This window comes from Rhinatrema bivittatum, chromosome 2 (genome assembly GCF_901001135.1).
Source record: "Rhinatrema bivittatum chromosome 2, aRhiBiv1.1, whole genome shotgun sequence".
NCBI classification, from domain to species: domain Eukaryota; kingdom Metazoa; phylum Chordata; class Amphibia; order Gymnophiona; family Rhinatrematidae; genus Rhinatrema; species Rhinatrema bivittatum.
Window position 1 is genome coordinate 601,596,469 of NC_042616.1, and position 14,260 is coordinate 601,610,728.

General features: G+C 44.6%; 1 protein-coding gene across 1 annotated transcript in view; it reads left to right on the plus strand.

Moving 5' to 3' along the window:
* The window catches only part of LOC115083370 (histamine H3 receptor-like), a 36,869-nt gene that overhangs the window by 16,750 nt on the left and 5,859 nt on the right, over window positions 1-14,260 (plus strand). Inside the window, exon 3 of the mRNA XM_029587170.1 lies at window positions 5,814-6,200. Coding sequence (XP_029443030.1) covers window positions 5,814-6,200 — 387 coding nt within the window. The remainder of the gene's footprint in view (window positions 1-5,813; window positions 6,201-14,260) is intronic.

Here is a 14,260-nt window from a genome sequence, read left to right on the forward strand (position 1 = left end):
CGGAATAAGACAGAGGGCCCAGTGACTAGGTTGACATTCTTAGGCATTGAGCTGGATTCAGTCAAAATGGTGTCACGATTGCCAATGGACAAGGTACGTGGGCTCAAGGAATTAGTTAGGTCGGTCAAAGGGTCAAGGAAGGTGACGTTAAAGGAGATGCAGTCGCAGATTGGTTCCCTTAACTTTGTATGCCGTGTGATTCCCATGGGTCGTGCTTTCATTCATCGGCTTTCATTGAGCACAGTGGGTGTGAAGGCAGGACATCATTTTATTCGGGTGACGCGAGCAGTGAAAGAGGAGTTGGTAATATGGGAAAGGTTCTTAGACTCCTTTAATGGAGTGTGCATGATGCAGGAGCCGGAAGTGGCCAACAAGGATTTTGAATTATACTCGGATGCGGCAGGGGCAGCAGGTTTTGGGTTATATTTTCAGGGGCAATGGTGTGCGGAAGAGTGGCCTGCGGAATGGGTGGTAGAAGGCATTACTCGGAACTTCACATTCTTAGAGTTGTTCCCAATAGTGGTAGCCATGGTCATTTGGGGGCATAGGTTGCAGAACAAAAAAGTAGTTTTCTGGTGTGACAATTTGGGGGTGGTGCAAGTGATCAACAAGCAGTCTGCCAGGTACCCTCGGGTTGCCGCGTTGTTAAGGGAATTGGTTTTCTTGTGTCTGAAATGGAATGTTTCTCTCAAGGCCAGGCATGTTCCAGGTAACTTGAACCTAATTGCCGATGCTCTTTCTCGTTTCATGTGGGATGTCTTCAGGGAGTTGGCCCCATAGGCGAGCGCAAAAGGAGAGACATTTCCGGAGCAGCTATGGCACCTTGGCAGACGGACACATGGAGATTGATTCAGCAATCACTGGCGCCAGCCGCATGGCGCTCTTATCGGGAGGGCAGAAGAGTTGTGTCTAGTTTCTTGCAGAGTTTGGGGTGGCAAGGGGGAGGGGGGGGGTTGTTCGAGAATGTGATGTGGTTCAGTTTATTATGTGGGCCAGGCAGACCAGTTATTCGTTGGCAACTGTGCATTCCCAGTTAGTAGGTTTTGCCTTTTTTCAAAAATTGGAGGGCTGGAGTCATCCAGCCAGCAGTTTTTTTGGTGAAGTGGGTGTTGGGGGGATGGGGGAGGGTAATGGAGAGCGTCAGGGACTGGAGGGGTCCTATCAAGTACGCTGATTTGTTGCGGTTAGCCAAGCAAGTGAAGTATGTTTGCTGGTCCCGATATGAAGTTGTGCTGTTTCGAGCAGCATTCTCACTGTCCTTTTTTGGAGCCATGCAGGTTAGCAAGTTGGTTGCCAAAATATAAAAGGAATACTTTGCAGTTGAGTTTGATGGCCCAGCATGTTTGGATCGACGAGCAGTCTGTGACTTTGTGCATTTGTAAGTCCAAGACGGATCAGAGGGGCACGGGCCATTGGATTTCTTTGGTACCAGCCAGTGATGAGGTGGCATGCCTGGTGCGTAGTATTCAAGTGTTTGTAAGGGTAAGACCGGCAGCCCTGGGTGCATTTTTGATTCATGAGGATGGTCTGCCCCTGACCATTTTTCAATTCTCCAAAGTGCTGAAATGGGCAGGGGAGGGCTTAGGGTTGGAAGCGGAGTATTTTACGCCGCATTCGTTTCGAATTGGGGCGGCAACCACAGCAGCGGAATTAGGTTTGCCACCTCAGATGATTCAAGCGATCAGGTGGTGGAAATCGGAGGCATATAGGTCATATGTACGGAAGTGAGGAGGCAGTGGGTCAAGGGAGGGAGGTGTAATACAGGCATATGCATAACAGTGTTCTTTTCTTTGCAGAACGACAGAGGGTTCCTCACAATTGGGAATGTGCTTGGGTCATGGGCCATTCCTTTGTCCATTGGGCGCAGCGGAGGGCAGCAAGGCAATCGTATGGAGAAAATCTGAACTTGGATACTAGCAAGTGGACAATCCAGTGGTTCGGAAGCAGGGGCATGTGATGGGGGCAGTTTCTATGTTTCCTGCAAGAGCTAAAGAGGACACGGAGCTGTTCCTGGATCATGATTGTACATTTGGGGGGGTAATGATATTGGGAAGTTGTCGGGTAGGGATTTGGTAATGCACATGAGGAAGGACCTGGCGGGTATCTTGAATATGATGCCAGGAACGAAACTGGGTGGTTGGATATTATAATCCGAATGAAGTATCATACAGAGTCATTATTTCGTAGTGGTGTCAAAAAAGTGAACCATCAAATTGGGAAATGGCTGGTGCACGGGGGGGGGGGGGGGGGGGGGGGGTGTGTGTGTGTTTGGATACGGCATGATTGGTCGTGGGAGTTGATCAGCAGGTTTTTCAGGAGCTATGGGGTACACCTTTCTGACATTGGGAACGACAATAATGCATTGCAAGAAGGATTGGAGCAACAAATCCGGTATGCCTAGGGCCGCAGTGGGGGAACAAAGATAACCAAACAGTTATCTTTGTTTGTGGTGGAAACCCGAGCTCTAAGTGGTATGTTTGTATTGCATTGTAAAGGTTATTGGAGGGGGGGGGGGGAAATTCCCATATAGCTTGGGGCTGCTACACGGGAAGGCCTATGAGCAAGAGGGGGGGCCGATGCTCAGGCCGCTGCTTACCCTCGCTAGGGGCTGCGGCGGGGTAAGAAAGGAGGAATGTCGATAGAGCCTTACCATTGGGACACGGTGGTAAGTGAAGAGGGGGAAGAAGGAGACAAAGGGGGGGGGGCAGATATTTTGGTTATAATGTTAATAATTTAAAGGGCTCGGGTCTAGTTGATAATAAACTGTGGCCTTGTTTTAAATCCACACTGTTGTCATGTGTGTTCTTGTATGGGGGATGGGAAGGAGCGACATGCAAGTCTTGTTTCCCTGTGTTAACCAACTACAGGATAACTGTAATACAAATAAGGGTGTCAGCAAGCCAGGAAGTACAAGACCACCTCGAAGGTGGTTGTCTGGACCTCTCAATCATCCACCCAGAAGAAACGTGAAAGTAATAGATGAACATCTTTTTATGTACTTTTTTTACTATATGCAATTAAAATCAAGCATAGCATTCAAATGCTGCTTAATTGCAAAGACAAACAATGAAACATAGCATTCAGAAAAATCAGCATGACTGCAGAAAAAACAAAACCCCAACATCAGCTGATGTTTTAGTTTCCCTGCATCAGGGGGACTTATCTGACAGCGTGGAATTCTTCATAGAAATGAAACACTCTACTCGGATCACTCGATCTCTGATGAAGTGTGAAGAGTGGCAAAGAACTGACCCATTCCATCGCTGTATTTAAAAGATGGAGCTGCCTCTGAAAACAGAATGTCAAATGTCTGACATCACACCCTACAAGAAAATAAGCTTTATTAGTACGAACAACACAGCGGATGAAAACAAGTATCATCTGCCTATAAGATGGTAATGAAAAACAAGGAAGAAATTAGAGAAAAATGGTAAGATCCAACTCAGAGTTCAATCCCCCAGGTGCTAATGTTTGGAAACGATAAATCCATTTTTGTTCTAATTGTCATAGGTGACAGAAAAAGTCACCACCTCGCCAGTGTGGAGTTAATTGAGCCAGAACACAAAACTGAAGATCTTGAAAAGTATGTCCCATCTTTAAACAGTGTTCCACCAACAGTACAGACTTGAGCACACCGAGCAGTGACCACAAGAGGTATGTCCAGATGTAGAGCTGGTAGGTTTCAAAGATTCCCATTGAAAGTCTGAATGAACCAGGTGATCACAAAGATTTTGACCACATGGTTTATATCTCCGGCTATCCATGGTCTTTTATAAAGAAAGCTTATCTGCATGCTAGGTTTTTCCTATAGGGATTGGCTTTTAGCCCCCCGACAAAATGACTCTTCAGATTCTTTAAGCTGTGTACTCCCCTATTTCCCGGGAGTTGGCATTGCTTGTAAAACTATTTGGAAATACTGTCATTTATTACACCTTTATCCTACATTTTGAGATCCCCCACAATTTGCCTTCACACGGGGAAAAAATCTATGTGTCACTTGGTTCATTCTGACTTTCAATGGGAATCTTTGAGACTTACCAGCTTTATACCTGGACATACCCCTTGTGGTCACTGCTCAGTGTGCTTGATCTCGATGAGCACAGCTACTCTTGAGTTTTCATACTTATATCGAGTTATTCTTCTCCATCATACATCGAACAGTCAATCCTAGGGAGGTCATATATGTCATCAAATGCCCATGTGATAAATTCTATGTGGGCAAAACTACCCACACGATCAGTAACAGTATGATAGAACATCGTAGCTGTTTAAAGCATAATCAGCTGTCTGTACTGTTGGTGGAATACTGTTTAAAGATGGGACATACTTTTCAAGATCTCCAGTTTTGTGTTCTGGCTCAATTAACTTCACACTGGTGAAGTGTTGACTTTTCCCGTCACCTACTACAGTTAGAGCAAAAATGGATTTATCATTTGCAAACATTTGCGCCTGTGGAATTGAACTCTGAGTTGGATCTTACCATTTTTCTCTAATTTCTTCCTTGTTTTTCATTACCATCTTATAGGCAGATGATACTTGTTTTCATCTGCCGTGTTGTTCGTACTAATAAAGCTTATTTTCTTGTAGGTTGTGATGTCAGACATTTGACACTCCATTTTCAGAGGTAGCTCCATCTTTTAAATACAGCAATGGGATGGGTCAGTTCTTTGCCAATCTTTACATTTCATCGGAGATCGTGGGATCCGATTAGAGCATTTCATTTCTACGGAAAAATTCCACGCTATCAGATAAGTCCCCATGATGCAGGGAAACCAAAACGTCATCTGAAGTCGGGGTTTTGTTTTTTCTGCAGTCACGCTGATTTTTCTGAACGCTATGTTTGATTGTTTGTCTTTGCAAATAAGCAGTTTTTTTAATGTTATGCTTGATTTTAATTGCATACATAAAAAAAGTACATAAAAAGAACTTCACCTTCTATTACTTTCAGGTTTCTTCTGGGTGGATGACTGAGAGATCTGGGCAACCACCTTCGAGGTGGTCTTGCACTTAACATAAGAACATAAGAAATTGCTATGCTGGGTCAGACCAAGGGTCCATCAAGCCCAGCATCCTGTTTCCAACAGAGGCCAAACCAGGCCACAAGAACCTGGCAATTACCCAAACACTAAGAAGATCCCAAGATACTGATGCAATTAATAGCAGTGGCTTTTCCCTAAGTAAACTTGATTAATAGCCGTTAAAGGACTTCTCCAAGAACTTATCCAAATATTTTTTTGAACCCAGCTACATTAACTGAACTAACCATATCCTCTGGCAACAAATTCCAGAGCTTTATTGTGCGTTGAGTGAAAAAGAATTTTCTACGATTAGTCTTAAACTTGTTTCCTTGCTGGCTGACACCTTTATTTGTATTACAGTTATCCTGTAGTTGGTTAATACTCTTTTGCCTTGGTTACAGATTATATTAATCTCTGTGTTATTGGCTGTTATTAACTTTAGGTAGAACATTTCTGCATGGGGGTAACCTGCATGGAGTGGCAGTTAATATCCTTAACAACTTGCAGGGCAGACATTTTGGATTGTATCTGTTGTCATTTATTATGAAACTATGAACACTTCACTGTCCTTACTAGACCTTAATAAACTAAAAAGAGACTATAATATTGGATCATGTTTCTTAAGTATGTAGGTCTGCTTAACTAAGAAGTTTGTTTAACTACAGCACTTTCCTTACTCTATACTGACCTCAAAATTTCTAACACATCAAATTGTAAATATCAAGCGTGATTAGTCAGATAAACAATTTGTGGTTGCATGTCTTCATTTTGTGTTTTTATTCATTTTACTTGTAGGTTGCTTACAGAGCCCAGCAAGGAATTACCAGTCATGCATTTGTAAAAATGACTATAGCGTGGATCTTATCTTTCCTTATATATACACCAGCAATATCATGCTGGGATATTATAGTGGGCTTCAGTGTTATTCCAGATGGGGAATGCATACCTGAATTCTTCCACAACAGATATTTCCGTTTCTTTGCTTGCAGTGTAGATTTCTTTCTGCCTTTCTCCGTTATTATTTATTTTAATTTAAATATATATTTCACCATCAATAAACGTAAAAAGAACAAGAAAAATTATATAGAGAAATATAAAATGAAGACCAGTGATGAAGACTCAGAAGACATTTTCTATGTAACGACTGATGGTGCAGAAGTCTACATGTCATCTAATCGTGATGTAGGAGCACAACAGAAGAGGTCAAATTCCATTTTGTGTTTGAATTCTAATACCATGGTGAAGAATAACCAACTTTTTTCTGCAAAGCATAGAGGAGACAATCAAGATTTCCCAAAGACATCTGGAGCAATGAATACAATTACAAAGAAAAATACAATATCCCACACTTCTAATACATCAAGGGACAGAAAAGTAGCAAAATCTCTTTTTCTTATAATAACTGTTTTTTGCATTTGTTGGTCCCCACTCTCATCCCTTATTATCATCCGTGAATTCTGTAATCTAACATGCATCCAACTTGCTTGGTATGAAACAGCAGGATGCTTGCTTCGGCTCAATTCAGCAATTAATCCATTTCTCTATCCTCTTTGTCATCCACACTTTAAAAAAGCATTTAAGAACCTTCTGTGTGACAGAAAACTCAACAATTACTCAAATTAATAGCTGTAAAGATTTCAACAATTATCAAAAAATGAATATAATGAACAAGAGGGGATAAATGTTCAGTAAAATGGACAAACGTAAATGGAAAATTTTGCCTCCATTTCATCAGTTCAAATCTGACTCAGACTAATGGTGGCTGTAAGTCATTAGCATAGAGTTGCCACTTCTCCCAGGTCAGCCTGAACAGGTTGATTCAATTCTGGTCTTGCCTCACTGGATTCAAGGAGTTGTATTTCTGCTTTTCTTAAAAAAAGGACTACACCTTCATGCATGCAATAGGGCACAAGTAGGATGGGATTAATTTGTATGGTATGAGCTGTGTAAGGTGGAAACCCTATGCTAGTTATCTGCTGCCACGATTAGTCTGAGCCTAGCAGATCTAATTTAGCATTTGAAAGGTGATCAGTGATCAATGTAAAATGATTGTTTGGCTTCAATCAGATACCCAGCATCAGAGATGTATCTATGTAACTATGTGTTGACACACATTAAGCTTGCTCCTTACTAATGACCTTTTAGTCTCATCTAAGAAATGAACTTTGTGAGTACTAGAGTTTTTATTTATATGTATTAATCGGACTTTCTCGTGAACATTAACTTTCACTGTAAAAACTGAAAATAAATAAATCAAAAGACGGTGATGCTCTCAGTCCTTTCTCTCTAATCTGCTTTTATAGCTTCCTTCATAAGGGCTTACTAATGTAATATTTTTCCCTCCTCCTATTTCAGACTCTCTTCTGCCCGTAATATCTTCCTTCTAGCTTGTCACTCCTCACTCTCTTGATGTTCTTCATCCAGTCTCTTATCTGTCTCTCCCACACTCCTATACTCCAACCTCTCTCCCCCCTCTCCCCAGCAACCCTCTCCCCTCCTCCCACTTAAAACATCTCCCCTTCTTCTTCTCAGCATTCAGTTTCCAACTTCCTGTGGAAGCAGAGAGATAAACAGGGTGGTGATTGTTCAGCAGCCAGGTGGGGCAGTATGGTGGTGAAAAAATGAAGGCAGTTTCTTAGGAGGAGGAACAGAGAAAGACCACTGATGTGTGGTTGAGGATGAGGGAGGGATGAGAGAGCATGGGCAAAAGAAATAAAGAGCAGGTTGATGTAAGAGTGGGGTATAAGGACACCAGTGATTGGCTGGTGTAGGAGAAGTAGGAGGAAGAACAACTGTTGAATAGAAGTAGGTTTCCAAGTGGCAGGATACAATGTGTTATGATAGCCACCTGCGGCCGGTTCAACTCACATCATTTCATGCTTGGCTCTCTACTCCCGGTGTAGTCGCGGCTGTGGCCAGCCGCTGCCGCCGTGTTCCTCCTGGCTTCCTTGTCTCCACGTGATGGCTGGGACGTCACTGACCAGCGTTCCAACCCTGGGCCTCCCTAGCGCACACGCGCGCCATCTGTCCTCCCTTTAAAGGGCCAATGGTGGGAACTTCAGGCTCTTCCCCGGCTGATGACATCACAGGCCCGGGATATTTAAGGACTACCTCCAGCCACCACTAACCGACTTGGCAACGAGTTCCCTGGTTCCTTTCTGGTGCTTGCTCCAGTACTCTGGACCCGTTCCTGCTCTACAGATCCCTGTGCTTCATATCGGTATCCTGTCTCTGAGTTTCCTGCTCCTCGGGACCTGGCTCAGCGCTACCACACCTGGGACCCTGTCTCCACGCTTCTCGCTCCTCGAGACCTGGCTCAGCGCTACCTCATCTGGGACCCTGTCTCCATGCTGCCCGCTCCTCGGGGCCTGGCTCAGCACTTCTGCATCAGAGATCCTGTTTCAGTGCTTTCTCTACACGACCTGGCTCAGTGCTGTGACATTACTGGACTGTGTCTCTGTGTCCCCACTCCTCGGGGCACCCCTCAGTGCTTCTACATTGCAAGGTCCTGCTATTGAGCTGCTGTGTCTCAGGCAGTTCCTCTGCGCTACTACTCTACTCGTACCTGCTACAGCGGATCCTCCGCTCTAGCCCTGCTTCAGCATATCAGAGCACAAGCTTCTACTTCTGCACCTCCTCTCCTCAGGGGCACTCCCACGCGGTCCTGCCCCAATGTCCTCAGAACTGTAGTGGCCTTTCACCCCTTGAGGCCTTCTCTCCCTTTCCCTCCGAGAGTACCTCGGTCTTGGACTATCCCTAACTTTGCTAACACTCCTTGCCTCCAGCCGCCTACTCTCTCCGGGACCAGCCACACACAAGTGCACCTAAGACCAGCCAGCCCCGGCACCCAAGGGCTCAACCTACAGGGAACCAGGGCCGGTACTGGCAAAGTTCCTGTTTGCCTCTGTTCCCGACCAGCCTTGCCTCCCGACGGTGGGGACCTGCGTGGCCCAACCCCTCAGGTAGCGTCAACCCCACCTTGGGCCAAGGGTCCACAAATCCTAACACCATGAAAGGAAGTGAAGGAGCCTCTGTTAAGGTAGTTGGCAGAAAAAGGTTTAGCTGGCATTAATAGAAAACTATCACTGAGGATGTCACAGCATCTGCATTTCGCAACTAAAAGCATATTATTCTAACTTCTCATCTGTAGAAATAGAAGTCCTTGAGAAGAAGGTCCAGTAGCTGTGCCTCTAGAGGGGGAATGACTGGAGAGCTGCATACCAGGCAGTTCACATAACTCCCATCTGAGAGTTGTCAACATAGTCTTTCTGTTTGCCATATTCATCACATACCTGATTATTACCTACCAGCCAACTAAGCACTCTCTTAGCCAAAGGCTGAAATATCTCTCCAGCACATAAGTCACCATCCTTCTAGGACCAATAGGTATTCATCTAACGAAATGGTGCCAAAGCACAACTGCTGATTCCTGGCCTACCAGGCCTTGACATGCTACTTGCATAGCAGTCATAGGCCTATTACATAAGAAACTAAGCTGTTAATACCAACTCTAAATACCTTAAACCTGAAATCTCCATGCCTCCCTTCCAACAAAAACCCTTTGCCTTGTGACAGAATAATGATCGACGAAGCATAGGAATCCAAGACATACTCCATATTTTATTTATTTATTTATTTATTTATTTATTTATTTAAAATCTTTTCTATACTGTCGTTATTTAACATCACAACGATTTACAAAATAGACACAAATAGTAAAAAAAATAGTTACAGTTATAGAAGTGCCAATAATGATCCGGTTACAAAGAATTCTAATATAATGACAAATTGATGAATTATGTTTATTTATTTATTTAGAACTTTTCTATACCGACTTTCCAGTAACAGAATTACTGATCAATTCGGTTTACATTTTGAACAATAACAGTGACAAGTAAATGTCTTACAAAGAACAGGTATAAATAACTTGGAAATAAATATATGGGGTTAATAACAAAGAGATATAATATACATAGCCTAAGTAGGTAGAGTTTTGGACTGCCAAGGAGTTGAAGTTGAATTGCATAATTCTTTAGAGAATTCTTTAGAGAATTCTTTGTGTTGTTCTTAGGGTATTCATAGAGGGTTCAAAGAATTTTTTAGAGTTGTACTTGTCTGGTTCTTGTGTAGTTCTCTTGTAGGTTATTGAAAATAACTGAGGATCTTAAATAGTTCTCTTTATAAATAGTTCTCTTTATTCCATTGGAAATGACCTAAAGGGGACCTTGGCAGAGACAATTCAGCAGACTGATGTTATGGAAAAGCTTGGTGGAAGAGCCAAGTCTTAAGTCTTTTTTTGAAGATAATGTGGCATTGCACTGATTTGAGTTCCGGCGGGAGCGTATTCCAGAGTTTGGGACCAGCTGTGGAGAATGCTCTTTTGCTTAACGTTGATTTCATTGGTGGTATCTGGAGATTGTTTCTGTAGGCTTGTCTCACTGGTCTAGTAGAGGTGTGGAGTTGGAGAGGGATTTTGAGCTTGAGTGGGGCCAGGTTGTGTATTGCTTTGTGTATTGATGAAAGCACTTTGAAGAGTATTCTGAAATTGATGGGTAGCCAGTGTAGGCTTTTTAAGATGGGTGAGATGTGGTCTCTTTTGTTGGTCTTGGTTAGGATCCTTGCCGAGGCGTTTTGCAACATCTGTAATGGTTTTAAGGCATTTGCGGGGAGGCCTACTAGAAGAGAGTTGCAGTAATCTATTTTCGTGAGTATGATTGCTTGTAGAACCAATCGGAAATCTTGAAAATGGAGGAGTGGTCTAAGTCTTTTTAAGACTTGTAATTTGAAGTCTTTTACTATATTATTGATGAGAGCTCTGTAATTCATTTGGTTGTCAAGTATAACTCCTAGATTTCTGACTTGTGGTGACAGTGTTAGTTGAGTGGTGAGGTTGGTGCAGGGGAGTGAGTGAGTTCCATCTGGAGAAATGAGTAGGTATTCTGTTTTGTTTTGATTAAGAATAAGATTTAGACTTGTGAGTAAGTTGTTGATGGCTTGTTGGCATGTATTCCAGAAATCTAGAGTTTTTTGGAGAGATTCAGTGATAGGGATTAGAATCTGTACGTCGTCTGCGTATAGGTAGTGGATGAGATTTAGGTTGAGCAAGAGTTGGCAAAGTGGGAGGAGGTAAATATTGAATAAGGTTGGTGAGAGGGACGATCCCTGTGGGACTCCCAGGTCACAGGTGATTGGTTGAGATTCTTCCTTGTTGACCTTGACTTTATATTGTCTGTTTTGAGGAACGATTTGAACCAGTTGAGGGCTGTATCTCTAATTCCAATGTCTGACAGACGATCTAATAATGTATTATGATTGCCCGTATCAAATGCTGCTGATAGGTCTAAGAGGATGAGTAGACAAGGACATCTTTTTTCAAGATTCAATAATATGGAATCCGTTAAGGAGATTAGGAGGGTTTCTGTGCTTCTGGACTGGCGGAAAACAAACTGGGCTGGAGAGAGAATGTTGTTATCATTTAGATATTCTGTGAGTTGTTTGTTTGCTACTCGTTCTAAAATTTTAGCAATGAAAGGTAGATTAGCTATTGGGCGAAAGTTGGATGGGATATCTGGTGAAAGATTAGGTTTTTTCAGGAGCGGCTTTATAATTGCCATTTTGAGGGAGTCAGGGACTAGTCCTTGAGATAGGGAGCAATTGATGATTTGTGCAATGGGTTTGGATTGTTGCGATCCCCCCTGCTGCTGCGCTACAGGAGGTCTCTTACCTTCCTCCAGAGGCCGCTCTGAAGCCTGGGCCTCGCCTGTGTTCCATCCGGGACTTGCTCCAGGGCCTGAGAGGCCTAGCTGTGCCTGTGGCTTGCTTGCCAGCGTTTGGACTTCCTGTTCAGCCACGCCCGTTTCCCTAGGGGCTGGCCCGCAGCTCTCTACCCTAGTTATAGGACCAGCGGTGGGCGGTCCTGGCAAGCTCCTCCCAGGGAGTTGCCTTCTACCTCCAGTATTTAAGGACTTTCTGTTCACTTGCAAAGGGCCTCCGGATCGGGCTCTACAGTCGTCTGTAACCTTGCCGATCCAGGTCCCCCGGTTTCGCCTATGCCTTGATGGGTTCCTGTCCTGTGTCTCTGCCTAGATGTATGCTCCTGTTCCTGCCAGCCGTAGGGCTTCGGATGTCAGTATCCCAGCATCGGAGTTCCTGTTCGCCTGGGTCTTCCCCGCACCCTCCTTCTCAGCGTGGTCCGCGACCAGCCTTCCTGGGCTGTGTAGGGCGCATCTGGGACAGGGTGGTCCGCGACTCAGTCCCACGGGTGGGCTGAGTAGGGCGCCCTGATGGACAGTGCCATGTTTCCGTCCAGCCTTGTCTACAGTGTCTTGCTTCAGCCCTTGCCCGGATGTCTTCGTGTCTCTGCCTTGACCTACGTCCTCGTCTGGTTCCTGAGCCTTCTGTCCTGTTGGGCCCTGGAGTGGCCAACAGGAGGGATTCGTCCCACGGGCTCTTGAGCTTCTGCCAGCCGAAAGGGCTTCGGATGTGAGTATCCCAGCATCGGAGTTCCTGCTCGCCTGGACCTTTCCTTCTTGCTTCAGCCCTTGCCCTGATGTCTCCAACGTCTTGCTTCAGCCTCTCTTGGATGTCTGCTTCAGCCCTCGTCTCACGTCCTCTGTGTAAGGACTCTGTCTGCCCTCGCCTCTGTCCGGCCTGCTGCCCATTGCCGTTCCCAGCGGCAGGTCCGAAAGGGCCGGGAACAGTCGGAGGACCGTTCATTAGTCAACTTCCCCGTGTTGGCTACCATGGGCATGCAGGTCCGGCTGAGGGTCGGACTCCCTGCTTCTGTTCCTGCCTGCCTGGCTCACCATGCCTGCTCAGCTCACCTCCCATGGTGTGGCTTGGGGCTCCTCCTTGAGTCCTGCCGTGGCCCAAGGGCTCACCACCACCCGCTTACGACGACCGCGCCCGCGCGCGCTCGTAACATGGATATGGTTTTAGCGCATGAGATGAGGAGATTGATGGGAATGGTATCCTGAGGATGTGAGGAGGGTTTCATTTTTTTTAGAATGTTTTCTATTTCTAAAGAGGCAGTCATTTCGAATTCTCTCAGGCATGTCTTTTGTGATGGGAAGGTTATATGTGGTGAAACTGGCGTGTAACTGTTGTTGTTCTTGGACTGCGTTAGTAGGTTTGGGATCTTGTTCTTGAAGTAAATTGCCAGTTCTTCTGCTTTGCTTGCCGCTTTATCATCTGAAATGGCTGACGATGGAGGTTTCGTGAGGGACGAGATCAGTGAGAAAAGCGCTCTGGGGTCAAAGATGAAGTTGTGTATTTTTTGTGAGTAAAAATCTTTTTTTGCTTGCAGGATGGATGTTTTGTATAGGTGCATCGTGGACTTGAATGTCGAGAGGTTGGAAGATGTTGGATTTTTACGCCAAAGTAGTTCTTTTTTTCTGAGCTCCTGTTTTAAGGATTTTAGTTTTGGTGTATACCATGGTTTTCTGTTGTCTATTAGCTAGGGCAGTTTTGGTGATGGTTGGGCATGAAGAATCGGCCACTTTTTTGGTGATGAAGTTCCAGGATAATATGGCTGAGTCCGCGTTAGTGAGGTCCAGATTGTTGAGTTCAGTAGTTAGGCTATTGTTTATTGTCTCCTGGCTGCATATTTTCCTGAATTGGATAGTGTTATTTTGCTTTTTTGAGGGGGTAGGTATGTTTATTTTTAGTACGGTGTTGATCAGTTTATGGTCCGACCAGGGAATAGTGAGGCATGTGGGGTGGGAGGAGGTGGAAAGATCCTGGTTGATGAAGATGAGGTCCAGCGTATGACCTGCTTTGTGTGTCGGTTCTTTAATTAGTTGTTTAAAACCCATGAAGTTTAGTGCATTTAGGAATGTTTCGCAGCTCGGTGATAGAGGAGATACATCTACGTGAAGATTAAAGTCCCTCAGGAGGATCGCTGGTGTGTCGGTATTGATGTGCTTGGTTATATTTTCAATTAGAGTTGAAGGATCGGATTCTAGGTATCCTGGGGTAGCGTATATGAGACCTATTTGTAGGTGGGCTGCTTTGAATACAGCGAATTCCAGGGAATGCGATGATATAATAGTTTTTAGTTCCATTCCAAATGTTTTTCTTGCTGCAAGGAGGAGACCGCCTCCTCGTTTTTTGAGTCTAGGAATAGAGAATATGTTGTGCGAGTGCGTAGGGAGTTGGTTGATAGTAGCTATGTCTTCTGGTTTTAACCATGTTTCAGTGACTGCAAAAAGGTCCGTGTTTGTTTCCAGCAGGTAGTCATGCAG